This window comes from Ceratotherium simum, chromosome 4 (assembly GCF_057802395.1).
Source record: "Ceratotherium simum simum isolate JZ-2026a chromosome 4, ASM5780239v1, whole genome shotgun sequence".
In the NCBI taxonomy this organism is placed as follows: Eukaryota; Metazoa; Chordata; class Mammalia; order Perissodactyla; family Rhinocerotidae; genus Ceratotherium; species Ceratotherium simum.
Window position 1 is genome coordinate 59,448,911 of NC_141903.1, and position 25,238 is coordinate 59,474,148.

Consider the following 25,238-nt stretch of genomic DNA (forward strand, 5'->3'; position numbering starts at 1 on the left):
TTTATAATGGATGGATAAGCCATCACACTGGGCCCCATCAATGAGCTGTGGGGAGGAGCCTACTTGGTTCTCAAAAGCAGTCTAGCTCACCAGTACAGCAACCCTAAAGGTCTGCTGGGTTCAGTAAGATCAGACAGCCCCTCCAAGGACCATCCATGGTATCTTCCCAAGTAGAACCAACTTAGATTTCTGGCCATGTCACTTTAAGGAGCTTTAAAATCTGTGGTTAACCCAGGTGGATCCTTTGGCTTTGACAGAGATTTTAAGAGCACTCTCCCTAGGAGTTTTGAGAGAACTCTGGCCTCAGACCCATTCTGTAGCTTTCTCAGTACAGCATGAGAGCACTTTGGAACAGATTCTAGAGCTAGACACCTAGGTTTTAATCCTGGCTTTGCCATTTTCTGTCTGTCTGCTCTTGGGAAGATTGGGTCCAATTATCTCTTCTCAAAAATGAGGAAAATAATAACACCTATTTCCTTGAGCTGATATGAAGATTAAGTGAGTTTCACTTTTATGGAAAGATGCAGTGCTCTTAGGACAGTGCCTGGCAGATGGCAAATACTCAGTATTTACTATTATTATCATCATCTCCAACTCATAGGGCTGCTTTGAGGATTAAGTGAGTTAGTATATGTAAAGTATTAATATGTGTCAATAAGTGTTAGTATTATCAATTTTATTATTTTACGTGATTCTGACTTATGTGACTTTGAAATATTAATAAAATATTAACAAAGCCTCACTTTATCTTTTAAATTTGGAATTCCCCCCAAACTAAAAAAAATTCATCAAAAATCACATAATTTTATGGCAGGCTGAGTGAATTGTAAACAGTGTTTATGGTTCACCTACATCGTGGGGCTGCTTTACCTGGTGAAAAGAAATATCTACCGTCTTTTGTATTGGTTGAAAATCCCTATGCATTGGAACTTCTGTAGCAAATTTTAGCAACTACTGTGCTATTACTTTAACATTTACTGTTATATTTTAAAAAGCTGCTTTTATTTGGAGGAAAAAGGTATCCCCCAAATATTCCTTTGTTTGTGGTGTATTAGGGCCAGGGCAGAAATGCTCCCCTCAAATCAGTAACTTGAAGCAGAACTTAGATGTGATGAACACTATTCAAATAGTTGAACGCCTATCATGGTGAGCTGTGCTGTGAATTTAGGAGAGAGCGTTGTGCCAAATATTATAGATAATAATGCAGTATTATTTTTACAAAACAAAGTAATAATTAAAGCAATTGTTGTAGATTTGTGTGCCCTAAGAGTGCATCCTTCTGCTTTTCTTTCATTCCTATTGGGAAATGTTTTAGATTATGAGCTTCCTTAAGGTACATATCACTTGCACAAAATGCTCACCTTGGTCACTATAGAGAAGTGGAGAGGAGAGAAGGTGGGAAGAAAAGCAGATCAGGAATATGCCTTGTGGACATCCTCTTTTCACGGCCCCTTCACTTGCACCCCCACCTCCCTTATAGCTGCCTAATGTCCGTCCATCTTCTGCTCCAGAAGAGTATCTCTTTCTTGTAGATTCTCCAATACCTCGTCATGTTACCGATTCTGTGATCCCAAGCTTTGTGAACTGTCTCTCCGTTTAGCATGCTGATATAAACTAGCTTGTAATTTATGAGTTTCATGTGTATCTATCCTGCCACTAGCAAGACGCTAACACCCTGAAGCCTCTATGATCTGTAGTCCCTTTGATCCTATTCTCAAAACCTCTCAGGAAACTTGAGGTCACTCACCTTTAGCTTTTCTGTCTGTGTTAATGTGGGAGTGCAACTCGGATGCCTGTGTGGACCGGGCAGAGTTAAAGACCACAGGGCCTGGGGGGGACTTGTAAACTGGAGAGCTCATTCCCACTCAACAGGGCAGCTGCTGGGATGCCGCAGCTGGTTTTTGCCTTGTGCTTCGGGTTGCTAGCGGAGGCAGAGGGAACATTTCCTGATTGTCACATCACTATGTTGGCCACCGAATGAAACATGGTCTTCTGATTTGTGGATTTTGTTTTAAGTAAGTAGAAGGAAATAAAGATTGAGAAAGTGGCTTTTTCTGTCCTTACTTGACCACTCTGGACTCAGATATGTCTCCAGCCTCTCTGCCTCTGGGGCTCTTTATCTTTCAGCTGAGATAACCTAACTTCCTAGGCTATTCCCTGAGAATTGCTGAGGAAAAATAGACTCTTAGCAGGAGGACATACCAACCCCCTTGCCCCATGACTACTGCAATTTTGAAAAACTACTCTTTTTTAGGAATTTTAACGTTAAAAAAAAGAGTAAGAATAGTTACAAATATTGAAATGACTTTAGTGAAATGTTTCTTGTATCACTTTGTGGGGGCTTTTGTGTTAAGAGGAAAAGTTACAATGTGTCATAAAACCCAGACTTTCAGTGTAATCCTGTGTTATGTTATATGATAGGATACAGACAGCCAATCTGTAGGGCATTCACAACCTTCTCCTCCTTTATCTTCACATTTCCCCTTCTCCCTGATCCCTGAAGAAAAGACAAAAAGACCGAGAGCCAAGCAGGGGTGGGAAGAAGGCACTGTGGGACCAAGATGCAGAGTGACCAGGAGTTCAATTGAGTGGAAGAGTGAAAGAGGCCTGGAACTTTTGGGGTGCCTCAAGTGAGAGAGGATGAGATATTTTCTTGAACTTTGTATTTTGGAATAATTTCCAACTTACAGAAGAGTTGCAAGATGAATACAAAGAACTCTTGTATACTCTTCACCTGCAGATGCAATTGTTAAGATTTTACCACATAGGCTTTATCATTATTTTTTTTCTCTCTAACTGAACGATTTGTGAGTGGGTTAAAAACATGAGACTCATTACCCCTGAATGCTTTAGTGCTTATTACCTACGAACAAGGACCCTTTGCTATGTAATCACAGCACAACTATCAACATCAGGAAATTAGATGCAGTATGGCCATCTGATCGACAGACTCCATTCAGATTTTGTCAGTTGTCCCAGTATTGTCCTTTAGAGCAAAATAATCCAATCCAGATTATTCATTGCATTTTGTTAACATGTTGTTTGTCTCCTTCAAAGAGACTAAGCTGAGTATTTTGTACAATGTCCCTGAATTTGGGCTTGTCTGATGCTTTCTCTTTATTAGATTCAAGTTGAGTATTTTTGGCAGGAAAAACACAGAAGTGATGCTGCATTTGTGTTTGTTGCATCCTTTCAAGTGCTGCATGATGTCAATTTATTCCACTACTGGTGAAATGAATTTCAATAGGTTGGTTAAGGTAGAAACTGCCAGGTGTTTCTGCTATAAAGTTTCTCTTATCCTTTGTAATGCATACCTATTTTGTGTGGAGATATTCTGAGACCTTGTAAGTACCCCATTCCTCCTCTTTTACCCACTCATTTTAGCATCACAGATGATTCTCGACTGAATCAGTTATAATTATGATGGTTGTTTCCAGTTCAGTTATTCCTCTACATTTATTAGTTGGCATTTTACCATAAGGAAGTACTTTCTCTTCTGTTTATTTATTCCTTTATATATTTACATTAACATGGACTCAAGGGTTCCTCTCAGGGGGTTACAATCCAATACTTTCATTGATTTTGATGCTCACATTCTCCCAGATTTGACCAATAGGAGTGCCTTTAGACTTGCTCCTGTGTTCTTTTGAAAGGTCTCCATCATTCTTTGAGCACTCCTTTCCTTTTTGGTACAAAAAATTATTTCAGGCCTTTTACTTGCCTATGTCAGCCTTGAATCAGACTGTTTTCTAAGGAGTGGAGAATGATATTTAGAAACCAAAGGTCTGGGCACTAGGTGTGGTCATAGCTTTCAAGGTGTCACTGCTCCCATGCCTTCTCAGTGGGCAGATCTAGAGAGTCTGGGTGTGTGTGTATACGCACCTATATTTATCTAAACATATTAAATCATGTACTCACACCAGTACCTCCATGTCCATGGGGTTCATTCTTGTTTTCTCCTTTTTCACATTTGTAACTCCCTTCTCTAACAGGAGAAACCTGGCTCCTATTTTTCTCAATATATTTACTTATTGCTTAATCCCTCTCTGTGTAACTAATCCCCCAACTCTGCCTGGCCACTGCTTCCTCAGCAGCCATCCTTGCCCAGATACTTGTTTGGCTTAACCTCCAACCCCATCAGATAACCACCTTGCTCAGCCCTGAGCCTGCTGTCCATCTCTAACAAGTATTGAGGAAGAGGAAGGGACCCCAATGGCTTTTCAGTGGAATTTTTCAATTACGAAGGAAGAGAGGGAGGGACTAATTTCTTTGACCCCCCCCCCCAAGTGTTTGAGAGATGAAAGTAAAAATCATCATTCATGTTGGGGCCCTGCATTTTAAATCTGATACCACTCTGTGATTGTACTGTGGGGTCACAGCTGCATGTATGGCTCGGTTGTAATGGAATTATCATCTGATAAAAGAAGGGTGAGCTGCTCTATCTGAACATATATTGTGTTTTGGGTAAGAGAGTTTATATTTTACTGTGTTTTATCCACTTTTTTACAAATCCGTTGTTCTTAGATGTGAGCATTTTTGTATCATATAGGTGGGTGTTGTACAAGATAAAAAAAACAAACTCTGCTTCCCAATCCTGAAAAAAGTTCTAGCAAAATAAGGGCTTGATCATGTTAATATGTTGAAGTAACACAGAAGTCTGGGAACATGGGCTGTGTCTTACCACTCAGGAAAAAAAAACATTTATACCAAGAAGAATTTCTAGTTAAGGAAACCAAGTATTTGTTATGTTAACAATGGAGACTCTTAAGAGTTCCAGATAACAAGCTAGTGCCAGGATACCCAGGGACAAGCTTCCAGGAATGCCAGAAACAAGGGTGGAAGGAAGGGCTACAGTGCAGGGACTTTAAAGGGGGGGTATGAAATAGCTTTTAACTGGAAAATTTTGAGGCTTTCCTATCTAACATATGTGTTTTACCTATCTGACTTGTAATGGGAAGACAGAGGAAGTAATAAAGAGTGTTTGGTATATGCTTTGACTCTTCTTCATGGGGATCTGCATTTCTAGGCTGAGAACAATTGAGTATTACCATTAGTCTAATTATCTATGGTTGTTTAGTTGTATAACAAACTATCCAAAATTTAGTGGCTTGAAACAGCAGCTGTCTTATTAAGACATTGAGTGAGGCTGGGGGTGGGGGCCGCAATTTTTCTCCATGTGGCGTTGACCAGGGACCCTTGTTGGTGTTGATCAGATAGTTGGGCTGTTCCGGAGGGCCTCGGGTGTCTTCATTCACGGGTCTGGCATCTTGGCAGAGATTCCGAAAGGTTGGGCTCAGCCGAGCCCCACTCCTCCTTGTGGAGACGCAGGGTCTCTCCACATAGTCTCTGTAGCAGGGTGGTTAGACTTCTTTCAAGCTTCACTCAGGGTTCCGAGACACCAACGAGGAAGCAGCCAGTTGTTTCAAAATCTATGCTGAAACTGACTTAGCATCACTTCTGCAATACTGTATTGGTAAAGGCAGTCATAGGCTAGTCCAGAATAGAGGAGGGGAATTAGACCCACCTCTTGATGAGAAGAGAGTCAACAAGTTGGCAACAATCCTGACTACATCACACCTTGAAAAATCGATGAGTATGAAATGAATGGATTTTTAAAACTTAAACCTTGTATATAAAATAGAATGTTGATTGCTTTTAGTATGAATTTATAATGGTTAATGTTAAACATAGTACATTTAAAGTTTTGAAATATAGTCTTTTCATCGTTCAAATTAAAGTTCAGATGATTATATCTTAAGTGAGGGATTATGTTTATAAAACACAGATCCTTGGCTTAACACATGTTCTGCTCTATAACGTTTAGAAATTTAAAAAATAATTATTTAAATGTTCTGAATAAAGCAAGGTTATTAATGCATTATCAAAGATTTCATTTTAAGGATATATAACCCATTTTTCTTTTTCCTTAAAAAATAAAAAAAAGGCTGTTGTTGTGATGCCTTACATTGCGCGATGTTTCACTATTGGTTTTCCTCTCTGACCTGTAATGAATAGAATGGATATGACAGGGTTTCTCTTCACTTTATGTGTCTCTTCTTACCTGTGAAACGTTTTTAGCTCAAAGGTTAATTTCTAAAAACTTTTTATTTGAAATACAATCACATTAGATTTATAGAAGAATTGCAAAGATTGAGTTCCTCAGTACCTTTCATTCAGCTTCCCCTAATGTTAATATCTTATATAATCGTGTTATATTTGTCAAAACCAGGAATTTATACAATCAATAAGTTGTATATAATACTAGTACTAAACTACAAATTATTTTTGGATTTCAGCAGTTTCCCACTAATGTCCTTTTTTTCTTCCAGAATCTAATCCAGGAAACCACACTGCATTTAGAAAGGTTAATTTTTGAGGTTTATAACATTCTTAAATTTGAAACATACATTTATTGATTGATTGATTGATTGATTGTGAGGAAGATCAGCCCTGAGCTAACATCCATGCCAATCCTCCTCTTTTTGCTGAGGAAGATGGGCCCTGAGCTAACATCTATTGCCAATCCTCCTCCTTTTTTTTTCCCTTTTTCTCCCCAAAGCCCCAGCAGATAGCTGTATGTCATAGTTGCACATCCTTCTAGTTGCTGTATGTGGGACGCTGCCTCAGCATGGCCAGACAAGCAGTGCGTCGGTGTGTGCCTGGGATCCGAACTCGGGCCGCCAGCAGCGGAGCGCGCGCACTCAACTGCTAAGCCACAGGGCCAGCCCCTGAGACATTTAGAAGATGTCCAAGAGACAGATACAAATTTGGCTTGTGTTTCAGGCATTTTTTTTTATTAGAACTTAATTTTTTAATGCGAACTTGATGAAACCAAAGAGTATGCATTACATGTGTTGAAAATAGCTTGCTGTTCTGGAAATTCTGATTTCTGTTGTCAAAGAATGCTATCTATTATTTGATCTCTGAGCTTCCTTATAGACTGCTTGGTTTTTTCTTTTGGTTTCATTTTATTACTGACAAGATTTTTGTGAGCTCCTGTTCTAACAAGAAAGTGGGAGAGGCAAATGTTTGTTTAGTGGCAATTATACTACATTGGTTCTGTTCCTAGACCTTCACTTAGCTAGCCCGTGACCTGTGGGCAAATCACTCATCTCGCAGGTCTCAGCTTCCTCATCTGTAAAAGGAGGAAGGCTTTACAAGACTCTCTGGATAAAGAAGAATCAAGAACATTGTCTATTTTACAATATGTGTCATCAAGAACATACCCTTGTCTTTAGTATAGTAGAGCGATTCTCAAGATTTTTAGGCTCAGGATCCTCTTTTTCTCTTTAAAATTACTGAAGACCTCAGAGAACTTTTGTTTATATGGGTTCTCTCTATGTATATTTACTGTATTGTAAATTAAAACTGAGAAATTAAAAAAAATCATTTTTTTAAAACCCATTATAAAAAAACCATTACATGTCAACGTAAATAACATTTTTATAAAAATAGCTGTATTTTCCAAAGCAAAACAATTTTAGTGAGAAGAGTGACATTGTTTTTACATTTTTCAAATTTCTTTAATATCTGGCTTAATAGAAGACAGTTGGATTCCATATCCGCCTTATGCATTGTCTGTTGTGATATCAAATGCCATGTAACCTCTGAAAAACTGTATACTTGTGAGAGGAGAGCAAAAATGACAGATAACAAATTAATAATGTTAGGAATGCAGTTTTGACTCACCGACTACCGAAAGAGTCTCGAGGTCCTCCCAGGGATCCTGAGACCACGCTTTGAGAACCACTGGTGTAAGAGAATGAGCTGAGGCTTTTAAGTCAGATATTTCTGAGTTGGAATCCTGCCTTTACAATTTACTTCTGTGGGACTGTAGTCAAACTGCGTATCCTCTCTCAACCTCTGTGACTTCATTTGTAAAATGGGAATAAAAATTTGGGTTTTTTTATTTTTGCACAGCCCTTGTGAAGATTAAATGAAATAAAGATTATGAAAGCATCTAACATAGTTCCATAAACATAGATGCTGAAGATTTACTCTCTTTTACTGTAATTTGAAATATTATAGTGAAGATAAGTTGAGCAGAGGAAAACATCGTAAAGAGTATAACAGGTCTAGAGAGAAAAATCAGAAAGTGAGATGTGGTATATTGTCTATAAAGATGGCCACCAATAGTTCTTTCAGTCACTCCCTATATGTTTGTGTCATTCCTCTTACCCAGAGATGGAATCTATTTCCCTTCCCTTTCCATCTAGGCTGACCCTATGACTTGCTTTGACCAACAAAGTGTGTAGCAAGAGTGATGCTGTGCCAGGTCTGGGCCTTAAGAAACTTGGCAGCTTCGACTTTTGCTCTGGAGCCCTCAGTCACCATGTAGTGAAGTCACACTACCCTGCTAGAGAGAGAGGCCCTAGATTATGAGAGAGGAGGGAGAGAGGCCTCACCAGCCTCCAGTCATTCTAGTTCCTCCAGGTGAGATGTCAATATGTGAATGAAGCCATCTTGAGTGCTCCAGCCCACGTAGACCTCTGATGGAGCAGACACTAGCTGTCCCTTCTGAGCCCTGCCCAAATTGCAGAGTCATGAGCAAATTATGGTTGTTGCTTTAATCCACTAAGTTTTGAGGTGATTTGTTACACAGCAATAGATAGCTGAAACACTCAAGTCAGAGGAAAGTTTATCAGTGTGAACAAACTCTTATATATGAAAAGTAAACATTTTTTAAATGATTAAATGAAGATTTTCTTTACAAATTCCTCACCTAGAGGATGAAAGTAACTGTTATTCAAGTCATCCATAGGGGCCTGAGGAAGGTCTCTTCCATGCCTCTATTTCACCTTACTCTAATCGGCCTGAGCTAAAAAATTTAACATGATTTATATTTTCCCAGAGAACTTAGCATCTATTATGTTAAATATACTAAATAAAAATATAGTGAAATTTTAAAGGCATAACATTAAAGAATTTTTTGAAGGGTTCATTTCCCCTTTGTGAAGGAGTGAGCTGTTTGTCTCATATGTAATAGTTATCATTCTATGCAGCTGGTAAAAACCTGCCTTTCTGGTTTGTAATGTCATGTTAATCTGCAAAGGTGTTATTACTCATTTGAAGAATTCTTTGTTCTGGTTGAAAGCCTCACTGATGGTATTTTCAAATAAACTTGTCCTACTTGGGAGTCTTTCTCTAAGATTATAAACCTCTTGTAGCTCTCTTTTCTTTCCAGAATATTACTAGTATTTCAGTAATGAAAATAATCTGTCTCTATTTGCTAAGATTTAAGTGGCATATAATTCACAATCCAGGAATATGTCACAGGCATTTATTTACTCTCATTTGAAAAGTAAATTAATATATTGTAATATTTAAATGAAGTTTTTATGAATAGAGTTATAAAAAATCAAGTGCTTCCTTTATTTTCTTCTTAACCGTCTCATATCCAATCTTTTTTGTTTTATCGATAATAGAAAACCAAATTCCTATCAATTTATTTTATTGCGTAAGGAAATCACTGTACATCTCTAAGTTTTATATACAAAAATTTAATATCAGGCTCCTTTATTTTTTGGTATCGCATAAATTTCAAATATAAGATACTTATGCTAAAGTCTATTAAGTCTGTTGGAATTATATTAACACTGAAACAAATGTACGTTTTTAAAATTAAAAGTAAACTAAGCGTCTTTGAATCAGTTGATATACTGAGGTCAGGATAAATGAATCCATCCATCTTTCTTTGCTTTCATGTGTCTGACTGGTCAAGAAAAATGGAAATATTTATTAACAGACAGGAAGAGAGTTATTTTTTTTACTTTTTTTTTTTTGTGAGGAAGATCCGCCCTGAGCTAACATCTGCCAATCCTCTTTTTGCTGAGGAAGGCTGGCCCTGGCCTAACATCCATGCCCATCTTCCTCCACTTTATATGGGACGCCGCCACAGCATGGCCTGACAAGCGGTGCGTCAGTGCGCCTCCAGGATCCCAACTGGCGAACCCCGGGCCACCCCAGCAGAGCGCGAGCACTTAATCGCTTGCGGCACTGGGCTGGCCCCAGGAAGAGAGGTTTAACTTGTAGGCCACCGTGTTTCCAGTATTGCATCTCTCTCTTCCTTGTTTGTTGGCTCTTAGTATTAATTCAGTGAACTTTCAGGGAATTCTTACTGTGTGTAAATAATTGGACTACATGGGAAGGACGTGGTGTGTGATGCTCAACAAGTGCTTTCAAAATGTCTAAATTTTAGTAGAAAAGTTAAGAGAAGTGGCTTTAATAAAGGCAGAATAGTGTAAGTCTCAGAGATGGGCAAAAATAAGACACTTTGTAGGTTCAACGGAGGCAGAGGTCATAATGACATTGAAGGGATAAGGACAGGCTTTATGGATCAGGTGTTTGAACTGGGTCTTGAAGGGTAAGTGGGATTTTGATGATAGAGCAGGGAATATATTCCACATAAAGGGAATAGTACAGGCAAGCCAAGGCCCGGGGGGACCTCATGAATTCTGTTGCTGATGTTTATGTTGGAGCTCAACTCATTCTCTCAAAAGTCTCATCAGTGGAGGTCTCTTATGTGTCTAAGACAATACTTTAATTTCTTCATTTTTCAGAAAATCCTTGGGCGTGTTGCTAAATGCTGTGGTCATAGTTATAGCTTATTTTGTAGCATCCTGATGAATTCCTCATTTTGGCAGAGATTTCTTCTGGAAATGGTCAGAAAAAACTGGAATTGTGTTGAATACAATCACATTCATGTCTTTCCTTTGCCAAGTACTGAAAGAAGTAAAGTTAATAAACAAGTTTTCCTTAAACTTCAAATGAAACTAACCATCTGACTTAGAAGTGAAGCTGTGCCTCAGCGTTTTAAGGCCTGGGGTACGTAGCCTATACACTGGTGTATAACGGCGTATCATAGAGTTACCTACACGAAGGGCTGGGGAAGAATTCAGATTAAGAAGTCGTAAAGTAACTTTTTTTGGGAGGAATGGGGAATGTGATTTGTTTATGTGTAAATGTGGTCAACAAATTGACAGCTCAACACCATAGTCCTATCTTGTCTCTATGCATTTTCCTTACTTAACACTTGATGGTGCGTGAAGCAAATCCACAAAACAACTACCTTCATGAGCAAAAAAAGGTAATGACTAGTTCTACTTGGCATACTTTTCCTTTTTAAAAATATTTTTACACAAGTAAAATGTGTGCATGGTAACTAGTCAAATGTACAAAAAATCTTCTGATGAAAACTAAGTCCCTCCCTGTCTCACTTTCTGGAAGTTTCTTAGTCACTCCATAGCTCCAGGGCTGCTCTAGGGCTCTGATACGCCAATCAATTGCCTTCCCCATCAAGGTTCTTTGTGCTGTATTCTGGGTGCATCTTGCTCTCCTCTGGCATTTTTATTAGCATATTTTTTCAATCTTCTAGAGATTAATCATTTGCTGGCATGTATTAGGTACTCAATAAATATTTGAATGAATGAAGTCATGTTTCTTTCATAATATTCTTGAAGGTACTTACTTGTCCTTTTCTAGTAATAAATTCTGGAACTGGCCTGTTCCTTGTCCACTGTACCTAGAGTTTTTTCTTTAGCTCTCATGTCAGTTCTCTATCTGTTCTTAATTTCTTTATTCAGGGTGATTTCTTCTGAACCTGAAGGCTTTTAACCTGAAGTGGAAAATATAGCCCATAGGCAATCTCGATGAAGAACCCACATGAAGAATGAAATTATCCAGAAGTATAAGAGTAGGAGGCATAACAATGGAATATACTTTGGGGGAAGGGTGATTGAAAGGGGTCAGTTAGGGCAGGAGTGGCAGAAATGTGGGCTGGTTGTGTGCACCCCCACCCCAGTAGCTAATTTACTGCTGGCATCCATACTTTCTGAGTCTTGTCATATTGCGCTATGACAGATAAGACGTTAAGAGGTTTTCATGTACATGTATGCTTGAAGTAGTGACAGAAATGTGGTATTTCTGAGATTCGCCTGGCTCTGCTCCAGGTACATGTGTAGACAACACCCGTAATGTACAGAAAGCTGTAGAGGGAATCATGAGACATGTTTTTTCTTAGGTTAGCTCTGGATTCATTGCATAACACTGCATGCTTTCCTTGTGGTTTCTTTGTAGAGGCTAACAAATATGCTAAAGGATGATATTTGTAAAGTATTTTTATTTTTTTTTATTTTTTTTTTTTTATTTTTTTTTTTTTTTTAAAGATTTTATTTATTCATTTTTTTCCCCCCAAAGCCCCAGTAGATAGTTGTATGTCATAGGTTCACATCCTTCTAGTTGCTGTACGTGGGACTCGGCCTCAGGGTGGACGGAGAAGTGGTGCCTTGGGGCGTGCCCGGGATCCGAACCCGGGCCGCCAGCATCAGAGCGCACGCACCTAACCACTAAGCCACGGAGCCGGCCTGTAAAGTATTTTTAGCACCAAATTCGATATAAATGCAAAACTGTCACAGAGGACCAACCGACTATGTTCTGGGGTTTTTGGAATGATAGTTTTAGAAAACGGTGATTCCTTCTATGCATGAAACTTCTGCAATTTCCATATACTTTCCAAACTACTAAGCTGGTTTTCCAAGCTTCCTTTTGTGTGTATTCTTCATGAGTAGAGTGTTATATCTTTTTTATGCTTCATGAATAGATTATGAAAAAGCTAACATTTCTTGTGGAAATAGAGGCATAAAATGGTTTCATAAAGTCAGCCTTGGTTTATATATTTTTTAAAAAAATTCTACACCATTTCAGTGCTTTAATTTCAAGCATCATTCATTCCTCTTTTGTTCATGAAGCACTTCTTTACATGCTTGGAATAGAAGAATTGGGTGGAATTGTGTGGCTCTCTCTACCTCCTCTAGTTACTCTGTCCGTGCCTGGATAGGAGAACGGACCCAGAGGAGAGATTAGATCAAGATGGGGCACTAGGCTCATATGCCAGCCTTCCAGAAATATTTTGAACTAACAGGAAAGATATTTGTGCATATTTTACAGCAGCCTGGAAAATAAGAAAGGCTGATTTAAGTTGGCCAGAAATTATAAAAAATTCTTGAGGCAAAAGGCAAATGTAAAACAATTGAAGGTGAAACCATAGCCCAAAACATGGGCAGGAGAACTATAGAAGGAAGTAGTGATGGATTAAGGATTGCTCCAAATTTAGTGGCTGTGGATATATTGGGATTAGGAGAAATTTTGAGCAACCATCAGGGTGATGGCTATAGAAACCGTGACATACCCAGTGTCTTTCCAATAAATTCCTTTCATGGTTACTTAGCCAGAGTCAACTATTATTGTTTGCAACCAAGAACTCTGCCAGTTTGCGCTTATGTTCCTAGGATGAACTGTTAGTATTTATGATATTTTCAGTATGCCATTGCAGCCAATTTTCTGTATTCTTACTTGGGATTTTTACTTGGGACTCTGGCATGGCTCTTGGGTCCAAACACACAGTCACTGCTCCGACAGGGCAAGGGAAGGGAGGCTGGTGGATCACCTGGCTGCTCCTATTTAGTACCTCAAGAATTCTGGGAAACCTGGCTCAGGAATCAGTCACCATTACTCCCTGTCCCAATGATTCCACCTCTGGACGTCTCTGCTGTTGGACAGCCTACCATTGGGAGCCACTGCCATGACTGAATTCTCAACTCTGCCTTCATCTTTCCATCACTTGCTCAGAAGTCAAAGTCCTTGGCTGAAACCAGGTCATGTGTTGCAGCCCAGGTGCCAGGTGTTAGGGAGTCTAGTTCCTGCTTCTAACAAGACTTGCATAGTGGGGGATCCTTTCCAAATAGGGATGGGCTTGATATTATACACCCCAAACAAAAGAACCAAAATGGGAAATTCTCTATTAAGGATATTTGACATTAGAAACTCCAGTAATGTAACTCATAGATGAAAGGACAAAAATCATGTAATCATCTCAGATTCCCAAAAAGAAGCTGATAAAATTATTACCCATTCTTAACTAAAAATCAAAACAGAATAAAACAAAACAAAAACAAACAAAAAAACTAAAAAAGCAGGAATAAAAGGAATCTTCTATTTGATAAAGGGTATGTAAAAGGGCTTTATAGCAGCCGTTATACTTAGTGGTGAAATTTTAGAAGTGATTACCTTCAGGTCAAGAAGAAGATAGGGATGAATGTTCTCACACTACCAGTCATCATTTTATTGAGGCCCCAGCCAATGCAGTAAGAAAAAGAAATATGGAGGAGGCGTTTTGAAAAGGAAGAACTAGAACACTTACTATTTGTAGAAAATGTGGTCATATGAAAAGACACCATAGACAGAGACTGAAGGACTCTTTTCATTAATATGAGTTACGCAAGATGGCTAGGAAATAGACCAATGTAGAAAAATCAGTTGCTTCCCAATACATTAGCAATAGCCATTCAGAAAGTATAATATAACAAAAAACTATAAAATAGCTAAGAATAAGCCTGTATTAGTTTTCTATTGCTGCAAATTGCCACAAATTCTGGTTAAATATACCCCCATTTGTTATCTCACTATTCTGTAGATCCGGAGTCCATGACAGCATGACTGGGTTCTAAGCTCAGTCTCACAAGGCTGAAATCAAGGTGTTGGTCAGTTGGGCTCTAATCTGAAGGCTTTGAGGGAAAGTCTGCTTCCAGACTCTTTCAGGTTGTTAGCAAAATCTGATAGTTTTTTGGGCTGTAGGACTGAGGTTCCCATTTCCTTGCTGGCTGTCTGCTGGGGTGTGCTCTCAGCTCCTTGAGGCTGCTTGCATTGCTTTCTCAGATGGCTCCCTCCATCTTTCAAGTGGCAAGGACCTGTGCAGTTGTTCTTATGCTTTGAATATCTTCGACTTACCTTCTGCCTTTCTCTTTTGCTGGAGAAAGTGCTTTGCTTATAAGGGCCCAAGTGATTAGGTCAGATCCACTCGAACCACCTCCCTGTATTAAGGCAAACTGTGATTTATAACACAATCGCAGGAGTGATATTTCCTCATACTCACCCCGGATCCGGGGATTATATTATAGCAGGACATTTTGGGAAGGGGGTGTTTTGTAAACTCTGCCTGCCACAAAGCTCAAATGGAATTTTATAAGACCCACGTGAAAAAAAGTAAAATTTCCTTGAAGGATATTAAAAAAATATAGGTTTCACTTTGGAAATATCATATCATCATATCCCCCCAATCATCCAATCTGTCAATTAAGTTTAATTCCAGTCAAATTCCCAACAGAACTGTGTATTAAATTGGCAATCTGGTTCTAAACTTCCTCTGGTAGAAGAAAATGTCTAAGAATTGGCAAAGACAATTTTGAAAAAGAGTGATAGATATCAACAAATTATATTAAACTAAACTCATTAAAATCTTGGAGTATTGGTCCAGGAATAATCCATGGGATAGAATGAGAGTTCATTTAGTAGATGATAAGGTTGTTCCAAATCAAAAGGGAAATCATAGCCTTTTCGGTAAATGGTGGTACAATTGTCTATCCATTTGGAAACAAAGTTAGGCCCTTATCCCAAGCACAAAAATAATTTCCAGATGGAGTGATGAGCTAAATATTCTAAGTAAAATTGTACAAGTAAAAGAAGTGCTTAAGAGAATTTGCTCATAAACTTCAGGTTAGAGAATGCCTAACCTAAATGCTAGGAAATGCAATTGGTTAGTAAGCACATGTTAAGAGCACTTAATTTTATTAGTGTCAGGAAAATGCAAATTAAAACAGTTACTCCCTTCTCCACTTTTTTGCTCATTCAGTTTGGAAAAAGTTGCTCAATCCAAATGTTGGCAAGGGTGTGGGAAACGTACTCTCATTGAATGAATTGTAATGGTCTTTTTGGCAGTGCCCCTTGTAATTTTAAGTATGCATAGCCTTCAAATGTGTAATTTCACGTTTAGATTTTTACCTTAGCTAAAAGCACAGGTACATGAGTCCAAAAAGGCATTTACTGGATGTGATATTGTTATAGCAGAAAATGTCCAATAACCTAAAGATCCATCCTGGAAGGGCTTTTTGTTTATAAATTATCTAATGGGTTTTGAAAAAGGGACCAATTAAGTGTAACCAAGGTAATTTAGAGGAAAACAAGATACCTGTGGGATTTGCAACAAGAACTGCCTTCTCCCAGTGTCTGCTTTTATCACCTCTTATCAGTCATTTTATAATACATTTAATCAAAACATTTCCCTTACGTTACAAATCCATTTTCTAAAAACAGTGCAATATTGAGTACTCACCATTCATGAGTAAGCACATGATGGTAATTCTCAGAGGGAAGATGCAGCTGAACAAAGGCCTACTTCATTATCATAATGTATGACTTCTTGGGGATTTCTTTTAGTACCTTGTTAAACTTGCCAATGATGGGGCAAAAGAAAGGAAAAGTCTATATGTATACCATCGAAATGGATTATTTTCAGGATTAATGTGATATGTGGAGCAGTGCTTGCTGGTTAAATGTTTATCTCATATGTGTGAATAATTGGTATTTAATATATGGTAATAATCTTAATTTAAAGAATCTCGGTGTATATAGTGGGAGGGGGAGAAGAGAAATTAGATTTTTAGATAGGTGTCAGCATTTACAGAGCAGCCAAGGGAAATGTTTTCTTTATGTCTGTGCTTATGTGAAAGAGATAAAGTAAAATATCTTCACAAGGGTTTTCCAGAACATTGACTTTGGCAGCTTTAATCTATCGGTTTATTAGTTGAGGATTGAAAATAAAAGGTTTGGCTGCTGTTATTTTAATTTTATATATCTTCTGTATTAGTTGTGAGAGTAATGCTGTAGGTGAAAATTGCTTTTTAAAGTGCAAGAATTGTGGGATTTTAACTAAAGTAAGTGGTTTTTTTGATGAATTTATTAGATGCTCTTCATATAAAAGATTATCTTTATTAGAAGAATTTTGTGCTGAAGATAATTTACATTTCCATGAGAAAAGAAGGTTGTATTAATTTGAAACCCATTACAATTTTAAAATTGCTTTCCAAAGCAATTTTTTAATGCGCTTTACTTAAAACCTCTCTTTTCTTGGTAGCAGAGGTAGAACTTAGAGGGAAGCACGGGCTAATAAAATCGCTCCTGTTGTGAGCAAAGCTAACAAAAGGTGAGAGCTGTGACTGCTCCACTGAGAAAGACAAGACACCTTGTTAAACAAAACAAACTGTGCATTGTTTTTGCAGAAGTCAACGAAAGGTTCCGTTGTCCTTAACCACGTGTTCCGTCACATAAACCTCGTGGAGATAGATTATTTTGGGCTGCGTTACTGTGACAGGAGCCATCAGACAGTGAGTACAATGACTTCATGTTAAATTTTTCTGGACATAAATTTCACTCTATCTCTGGCCTTTTCTAATGTGGTTTTAGGTGGTTAGAGTCTTTGTAAATGAAAACAATTTTGAAAACCTTAAACGTGTTTACCCCTGCTAATTTTTTCATTTTTTCCCCTCTTTTGCCGGAAATCTATTGCAGGATTCACAACTTATATATGTGTACTCTTCTTTGCGGGTGGCTTACCTGGTTTCCATTTTGGCAACCATATCGTTGGGAGTACTTTCCATTTGTGCTGTTAGGAGGTTTGAATAAGCCATTTAATGTGTTAGGAGGCAAGTGGCTAGTCTCTTGAAGTGACAGATATTATTGCCTTTTGAGAAAGTAAATGGTTAAAGAGAAGACATACACATGGTGTAAAAAGGTGCCTATCTAAGTTTTAGAGGTTGGATGAGGAATTATAAAATAAAATAAGTAGGGGTGTTCATTCATGAGCTTCATGGAATAATAATGGCAACCAAGCTTTTGGTGTCTGATGTCAATTGTTCATGAGGGTTTAACTCAGAACCTTCCTGACTGGTTGGATGGTAGAGTTACTAAGAAACGCACCACATTGGTTAGTGTGTATATGCATATGTATGTTTCTGAAACGCTGTCTCTTGGATGATGAACAGAGGGGAGACTTTGGAGGTGATGATTTTGAGGTATGAAAGGATATTCATTAGTGACTTTTGTTTTAGTCTAAGAAAGATCTTAACCTCAGATAGACACTATGCAAAATGCTTATATGCTTACCTTAAAAATACCCTATTTTTATAGGGTATTTACCTGCCTGACCTACCTTTTATTTTTCATGTTGTTCAACTCCTGTTAAAATAAAGATTTCCTCCTCTTCCTTCATCAGTTCTCCCAGCCTCCACTGGGTCGTCTGGGGTCTGTTCAGTGAGGGACGTGATTGTCTGAGGGGTTTCTCTGCCCTGGTCCCAGTAATGTGCTAGGGTGAGAAGAGGCCGGCAAATGGAATGCTATTGATGGTGATAACTTGTGATTTTTCTTGAGCTAGTTCCATAACCTGTTCTGTTTCACAGGCAGATTTCACAAAGTAGGAATAAAAAATTGGGTGTGTTGGTTAGTTTTCCATAGAAAGGAATAGCTTTCTAAAGGCAAGTGGTTATTAATGCATACTTCAAAGAAAGGGAAGTGGACATATTCAGAAGTTCACTGACTTCTATCCTGTACAGGCCATAAGTCAATATAGCAGAGCTGTAAATCTCTACCGAAAGATTAAATTGAAGGCTATAGAAGATATCTTGCATTACATTCATATTTTTGAAATAACTTTTTTCCTAGCAGAGAAAAATACAGTTTCCTGATCTTATCTAGTGTGTCAGACCTTGCCTGGAAAGATTGACTATCTTGCTAAAATTGTATAGACCTTATCTGTCTTTTTTTTTTTTTTTTTTAACTTTGCAAAGAAAAAAATGTGACAAGCTAGAGAATTTCAAAAAATTGTCTGTTACTGCCAAAGAATTAGTAGTTGGTATTGATAATTTATTAAAAGTTTTCTAGGGCTTATATTAAGACCAAAAATTTTTTTTTCACTTTTTTCACCTTTATTCCTAAGGGTTGGCATTTGTGATAGTGTTTGTAATACAGATGTTTTAGGAGAAAATAAGTTACACAGTTAGAAGGAGAAAGTTCTTAATGTTGTGTTTTTTGATGTGGTAAGAACATCAGGAGTGTGAATCATATGAAAAAACTATTTTTTGCTTCTGCTGATTTTCTTTCTTTCTAGTGAAGTCAGATATAGAGGTGGTTTGTAAACATAGCTTAGTCTTTGCATGTTCAAATGTATTATCTGATTATCTTATATTCCTTTTAATTGTAGGAAGCTGTGAGAATAAGGTCATGAAAACTTGCCCTTCCTCTAGGTAACCATTGCATCAAAGTGTACCATTTCTGGAGGGCTGACAGAGTATCTGGATGGGAACACATGATTCTATCCCTGATTCTCTTTTCTTGTATACTGAGCAGAACTTAGGATCTCCCTCAGAAAAAGCTCAGGCAGGCTTTTCACTCTAGAAGGGCAGCCACGCAAGGCACAACTTTGTTTCTGGGGAAATTGTCCATAAACCCCAAATCATGTTTCCCTGTCCTCTCTCTATATTAGTGGGAGCAGCCCTGCATATCCCACAGTTAGTTACTTAAGGTAAATAAGCATTTAAAGAATAGCCCTATGTTAGAATGGCCCAGGACATGGTGAAAAATCTTTGTCTTAGAAATAGAGTAATGATTTCCATGAATGAGCCTAAATTACTATCCTTTAGATTGGATTTTGTGTATTGCTTTGCTCTTTTTCTGCACCCAAAAGTTTATTTATTTATTTATTTATTTGAGGAAGATCAGCCCTGAGCTAACGTCTGCCAATCCTCCTCTTTTTGCTGAGGAAGACTGGCTCTGGGCCAACGTTCGTGCCCATCTTCCTCCACTCTACATGGGACGCCGCCACAGCATGGCCCAACAAGCAGCGTGTCGGTGGGCGCCTGGGATCCGAACTGGCAAACACCGGGCGCCACAGCGGAGCGCGCGCACTCAGCCACCTGCGCCACCAGGCCGGCCCCCCAAAAGTTTATTTTTAATGGAGAATACCTGTGTAACTATCTTTGGTATAATTAAGATCTACATAGATAAGACTTTGAGGCCCTAAGAAGGACTACTGAGGTTAACTCTTGAGGCAAATAAAGAGAGAAAGTGGGAGAAGGAGCTGGGGCTAAAAGAGAAGAAAGATGACAAGGAAAGAAGAAATGGCTCACATCAGTGAAAAGCCCTAGGCTGTTCCTCCCCCTCTCCCATCAGCAATGGATCGTGCCCTGGGGGCATCCCCAACTCTGGCTGGGGTTGGGGGAGTAGACTGGGCAGCCTGCAGCATGCTAGTCAGCCAGTTGTGGTCAGAGTATAAGCAAGTGAGCTGGACTGGCAGTGGCTGAAGGGCTGGGGGGCAAGAGTCAGGGAGGGCTTTATGCCCAGCTCGGAGATTTAGTGCGTGTTGCATGAGCAGCTACTCCAGAGAATTAGGGAGCAGCATACCTGGTGAACATGTCCCTAGGACAGATGCACCTTACATGGCAGGAAACTTGTCTATCTTGGAGGACCAGTGTAACCGAGAGGCTTGGATCTAGACAGTTCGTTATCATCACCCGTCACCATCATCGTCATTGATGCACCAGGAACTGTTGAACATTTTCTGTGTGTTGTCTTTACATGCTCAGAACAACTGTCCAAGTTCAATATTATTATCCTGCCGTTAGAGATGAAGAAACAGAAGCTTAAAAGGTTAAGCAACTTGCCCAAGGTCACATAACTAGCAAGAATTAGGACTAGAATTCAAACCCAAGTGTTCATGTCTCCAAGACATTGCAACCACTATAATATCCTGACTTGAATGCATGTAAGATGAAAGGGTTTGCATACTTAGGATACTACAGAATTCTCTCTTTCTGTGCAATTTACATATTAATGTTTGTTGAGAGGAGTTAAATGGCATTTTCCAAAAAGTAAACTTCTTAGATTGACCTTGTGGCAAGAAAGTTTATTGAGGTCTTTATGTATGTTATATGTTCATGTGGTCAACAGTTATTTAATGAATGCCTAATATTTAATGAATGCAGGCCATGGGCTAGAGCTTTCTCGGTTTTTCACATAGTCTCAGGAATTCTGAGGAAGGGGAATTTACTGCCTGGAATATTAAATGAAAAATCACAAATTTTATTAAACTATACATTCCATGAAACCAAGTCCTGGGACATTCATGTAACAAATGCATTGATTCAGGTGTTACCTATGTGTAAAGAGTAACAGCAAGAGAGAAATAAACCTTGTTAGAGCCAACTTCTCTCTAAGGAGTGCAGCTGACTTGATTTGAACACTCTGGGCACCATGATTTCTTCACTTCTGAGGTAGGGTCTATAAAAGAATCTCCAGGAAATAAAAACAATTCTTCATGAAGACACGTTTACTGAGACTGAATTAACACAATACTGCGTGTGTTAACTCAGACTTACTTTTATAAAATAATCTCTGAACGATGCACCACAGGCTTCACATACTTGCAGTTCCTTTTCCTAAAGACAAACAGGAAAGCACTTAGCCTGAGCATAGAGCCTGCTTTCTGTTCTGCTCTGGCCTGTGTCATCAGGTTTTTTCTTGATCCAGAATGGTCTATGCGGGGGATGTACCTCTTTTATATCAGGGCTTTGGTTTGACTTACAGAAAGGTAGCTGTGACGTAGTCTGTCGTAGGGATTACAAGAACACATGTGGGAGTCAGAGATTTAGATTTGTCTAATGACCTTGCCACTTATTAGCTGTAAATATTTAAAATTCTCTTAGAGTACTGACCATTAATCTAGAACAGCAGAACTTCCAGAAAAGTTTGCTCCCTCCAGTACATTCTAGGACTGCTTATCACAAGTTTAGTTGCTTGCTCAGCAGGAACACCTCATTCTCCTCATGGTGTGTGGCCTTGCAGCTCAGCTTGGTGTATCTTTATTTTGAATCCCCAGCACCTGTGAATATGTCACCTTACATGGCGAAAGGGACTTTGCAGATGTAATTAAGGATCTTGTGATGAGGAGAGTATCCTTGGTTATCCAGGTGGGACCAATATAATTACAAGTGTCCTTATACATGACAAAGGGGAGGCAGGAGAGTCAGAGAGGAGGAGATATGATAATGGAAGCAGAGGTCAGAGTCATGACCATTACTGGAAGGGGACCTTCATCCAAGGAATGCAGGCAACCTCTAGAAGCTGGAAAAGGCAAGGAAGTAGATTCTTCCCTGGATCCTCCAGAAGGAACACAGCCTACATTTGGTTATTTTTGTTGTTTTTTGGTAAGGAAGATTGTCCCTGAGCTAACATGTGTACCCATCTTCCCCTATTTTTTGTATGTGGGATGCTGCCACAGCATGGCTTGATGAGTGGTGTGTACGCCCACGCCCGGGATCCGAACCTGCGAACCTCTGGCCGCTGAAGCAGAGCGTGTGAACTTAACCACTACGCCACCAGGCTGGCCCCCTTTTTCTTTGTTTCTTTTTTTTTAGTGAGGAAGATTGGCCATGAGCTAACATTGCTAACATCTGTGCCCATCTTCCTCTATTTTGTACATAGGACACCACCACAGCATGGCTTGATGAGTGGTGCATAGGTCCGCGCCTGGGATCCGAACCTGTGACCCCCGGGCCACCGAACCGGAGCGCGCGAACTTAACCACTACACCACTGGGCCAGCCCCTACACTTTGATTTTAGCCCAATGTCTTAATCAGTTTGGGCTGCTATAACAAATTACCATAGACTGGGTCACTTAAACAGGAAACATTTATTTTTCATAGTTCTGGAGGCTGGAAGTCTGAGATCAGAGTACCAGCATAGTTGGGTTCTGGTGCAAGTCCACTTCCTGGTTACAGACAGCTCACTTCTCCTTGTAACTTCACATGATGAAAAGAGAGCTAGCTAGCTCTCTGGCCCCAATCCGATTCATGAGAGCTCTACCCTCCAGAGCTAATTACTTCTGAAAGGCCCCACTTCCAAAATACCATCATATTGGGATTAGGGTTTCAACATATGAAATTTGGGGGGACTCAAACATTCAGTCTGTTGCCCCCAGTGAGACCATTTTGGACTTCTGACCTTCAGAATTGTAAGATAATAAGTTTCCGTTTTTAAGCCACCAAATTTATGGTAATTTGTTACAGCAGCAAAAATAAACTAATACACATGGTTACGGTGGGAAGCATTTTATCTTGCCTGTTCAGTGGAAATATGAGGGCTTTCTTGTTTGGGTTTACCTATTAGGCAGAAACCTGGAACACTATTACTTTCACTGGGTCGTAATAGCATATATCCTTCTGCATGTCAGGATTGTTGGGATTAGGGCTGCATGTGCATCTCCAGATGTCTATGAGCAATATTAGCTGCTGCTTCAAGATTATTTAGGTTCCTTATGAGAGGGGGCTAGTGAGTTCTGTTAATGATAGGCAGAGAATTAAAATTACAATACAGACTTCTTCACTTTTAAGAATTGGGTGAATTTGAAATTACTCTAAGGCTAGAAGGAACATGAACCACCTTTTGGTGTTCAGAAGTTATTATAAATGGAGTGTGATGTGGTGGAACAGATAACTCCCTTTGGAGTCACAGGATAGGTCTGAGTCCTGTGTTTGCACCTAATGAATCGTCAAGTCACTTAATTTTTCTGAATCTTGAGAGTAATAATGCCTCCCCTTCCCAACTCAGGATTGTTGTAGGACCAGATTAGAGAACACGTGAGAGCTCTTTGTAGATTATAAGGTGTTAAACATGTAGAAGGCCTTTCCTGTTGAAACTCAGATGGAGGAAAATATTGCTGGTGATACATTTATTTGAAGGAGTGAAGTAGAGGAAAGAAAGAAACAGTCTGAAAGAAAGAAGAGAGAAAATCAAATAAGCTCTTGACTCTTAGACACCTTTGGAGATTTTTGAAGATGAGTTTTGTTGTTATTGAAAGCTGTAATGAGGATAAATGCGATATCCCAATACTACTTCTGGTTTTAAAATTAGTAGTTATAATCATACCTTATTTTAACGTTAGCACTTCAGGCTCCTTTACAAATTACTCCTTCAAAGGCAGAGGTTCTGTGTAATTAGAGGTTTTCTCAGAGTATGGAATTCAACCTGGCTTTGAGAATCAGGCTGCTGGATCTGCTGCCCTGTGACTTCATACGTCAAAGAAGTGGGGAAACATGTAGAATGCAGGTACAGCCAGCATGTGAATATCCTCTTCTAATGAATGCTCTTTTGCTTCAGTAAGACAATATAGGTAATCACATGGTACTGTTGACACAAAATAACCAATAACCATTCTCTAGATAAGAGAGATAGGTGAGTTTTACTTGAGCCAAACTGAGGATTATAACCCGGGAAGGCCTTTTCCAGGAAGGAAGATAGCCTTTGGAGAAGCCTGGTTTTCAGTACAGTCTTATATCTTTTTAGAACAAAGAACACACATTAAACATGCCCAGGATATACATTCAGAGTTTCAAAGAGGTATTCAGTTGCAAATTAGCAGGTCAACGTGACCCTGATGTCCAGAAAGGGACTAACACGGCCCTTACCAATAGGGCGTAGGAGGGAAGTACGCATTCTTATCTTAAGAGAGTGAATTCTTGACTTTAATGGTTAAAACAGATGTGCAGTGTATGTTTGATAGGCCAGAAATCAGGCTGGTTTAGTTCAAGCTGAATCAGTTTTGAACCCAAATAGTTACCCCATATGCCTCAATATGTGAAAATCTCTTGTCAGTACCTTCCCAACCTCTTGACTCTCCACACATACTTAGTTGCTTCTTACCCATCCTTTCCTCTCCTCTCACAATGGAAGAGCCCCAATGCCTCTGACCTGGATCTTACCACCTCTCACTTTGTATCTCTAACCCTCTCCCTCTCTATTCCCTCTCTTCCCTCAGGGTTTGGGCATGTTCAAGTCTCTTTCATTTAAAGCCACTCTTCTCCCACTCCCATGACCTCCTCTGTCAACTGCCACGTTGACTTCCTCTGTGTCACACCTCAACTCCAGAAAGCCTTGTCTTAATTCATTGCCTCCACTTGCAAATCCCATTCATTCCTCAACTTCTCACAGTTCAGCTTTGATTCCTATCATGCCACTGAAACTGTCCTCAGGGTCTCTAGTTGCTAAATGCAAGTGACATTTTCAGCCTTTATCTTTCTTGACCCTTCTGTTGCCTTGACCCTAATGACTCAATCCTTCTTGAAATCTCATTTTGCTCTTATGACAGCACATTCTCTTTGTTTTCTTCTTTTCAAATTTGCTTCTGATTATTCTTATTTAGTCTTTTTATGATCACTTCTCCTCTATCTATTCCGTAAAATGTTGATATTTACCAGGATTTTGTCCTTGATTCTCTTATGCTCTAACTGGGTCCAGGCTCACACATTTAATTCTACCTCTTCCAATACTATTTGTCTCTGAAATAATTTCTTAAAAT

General features: G+C 39.1%; 1 protein-coding gene across 3 annotated transcripts in view; it reads left to right on the forward strand.

Annotated features, from left to right (window-relative positions):
* EPB41L4A (erythrocyte membrane protein band 4.1 like 4A) overlaps positions 1–25,238 on the forward strand; it is a 242,249-nt gene that overhangs the window by 87,509 nt on the left and 129,502 nt on the right. For all 3 annotated transcript variants that reach the window (XM_087429928.1, XM_087429929.1, XM_004420315.3), the window contains exon 3: positions 17,112–17,216. In XM_087429928.1, the coding sequence (XP_087286054.1) occupies positions 17,112–17,216 (105 nt within the window). The remainder of the gene's footprint in view (positions 1–17,111; positions 17,217–25,238) is intronic.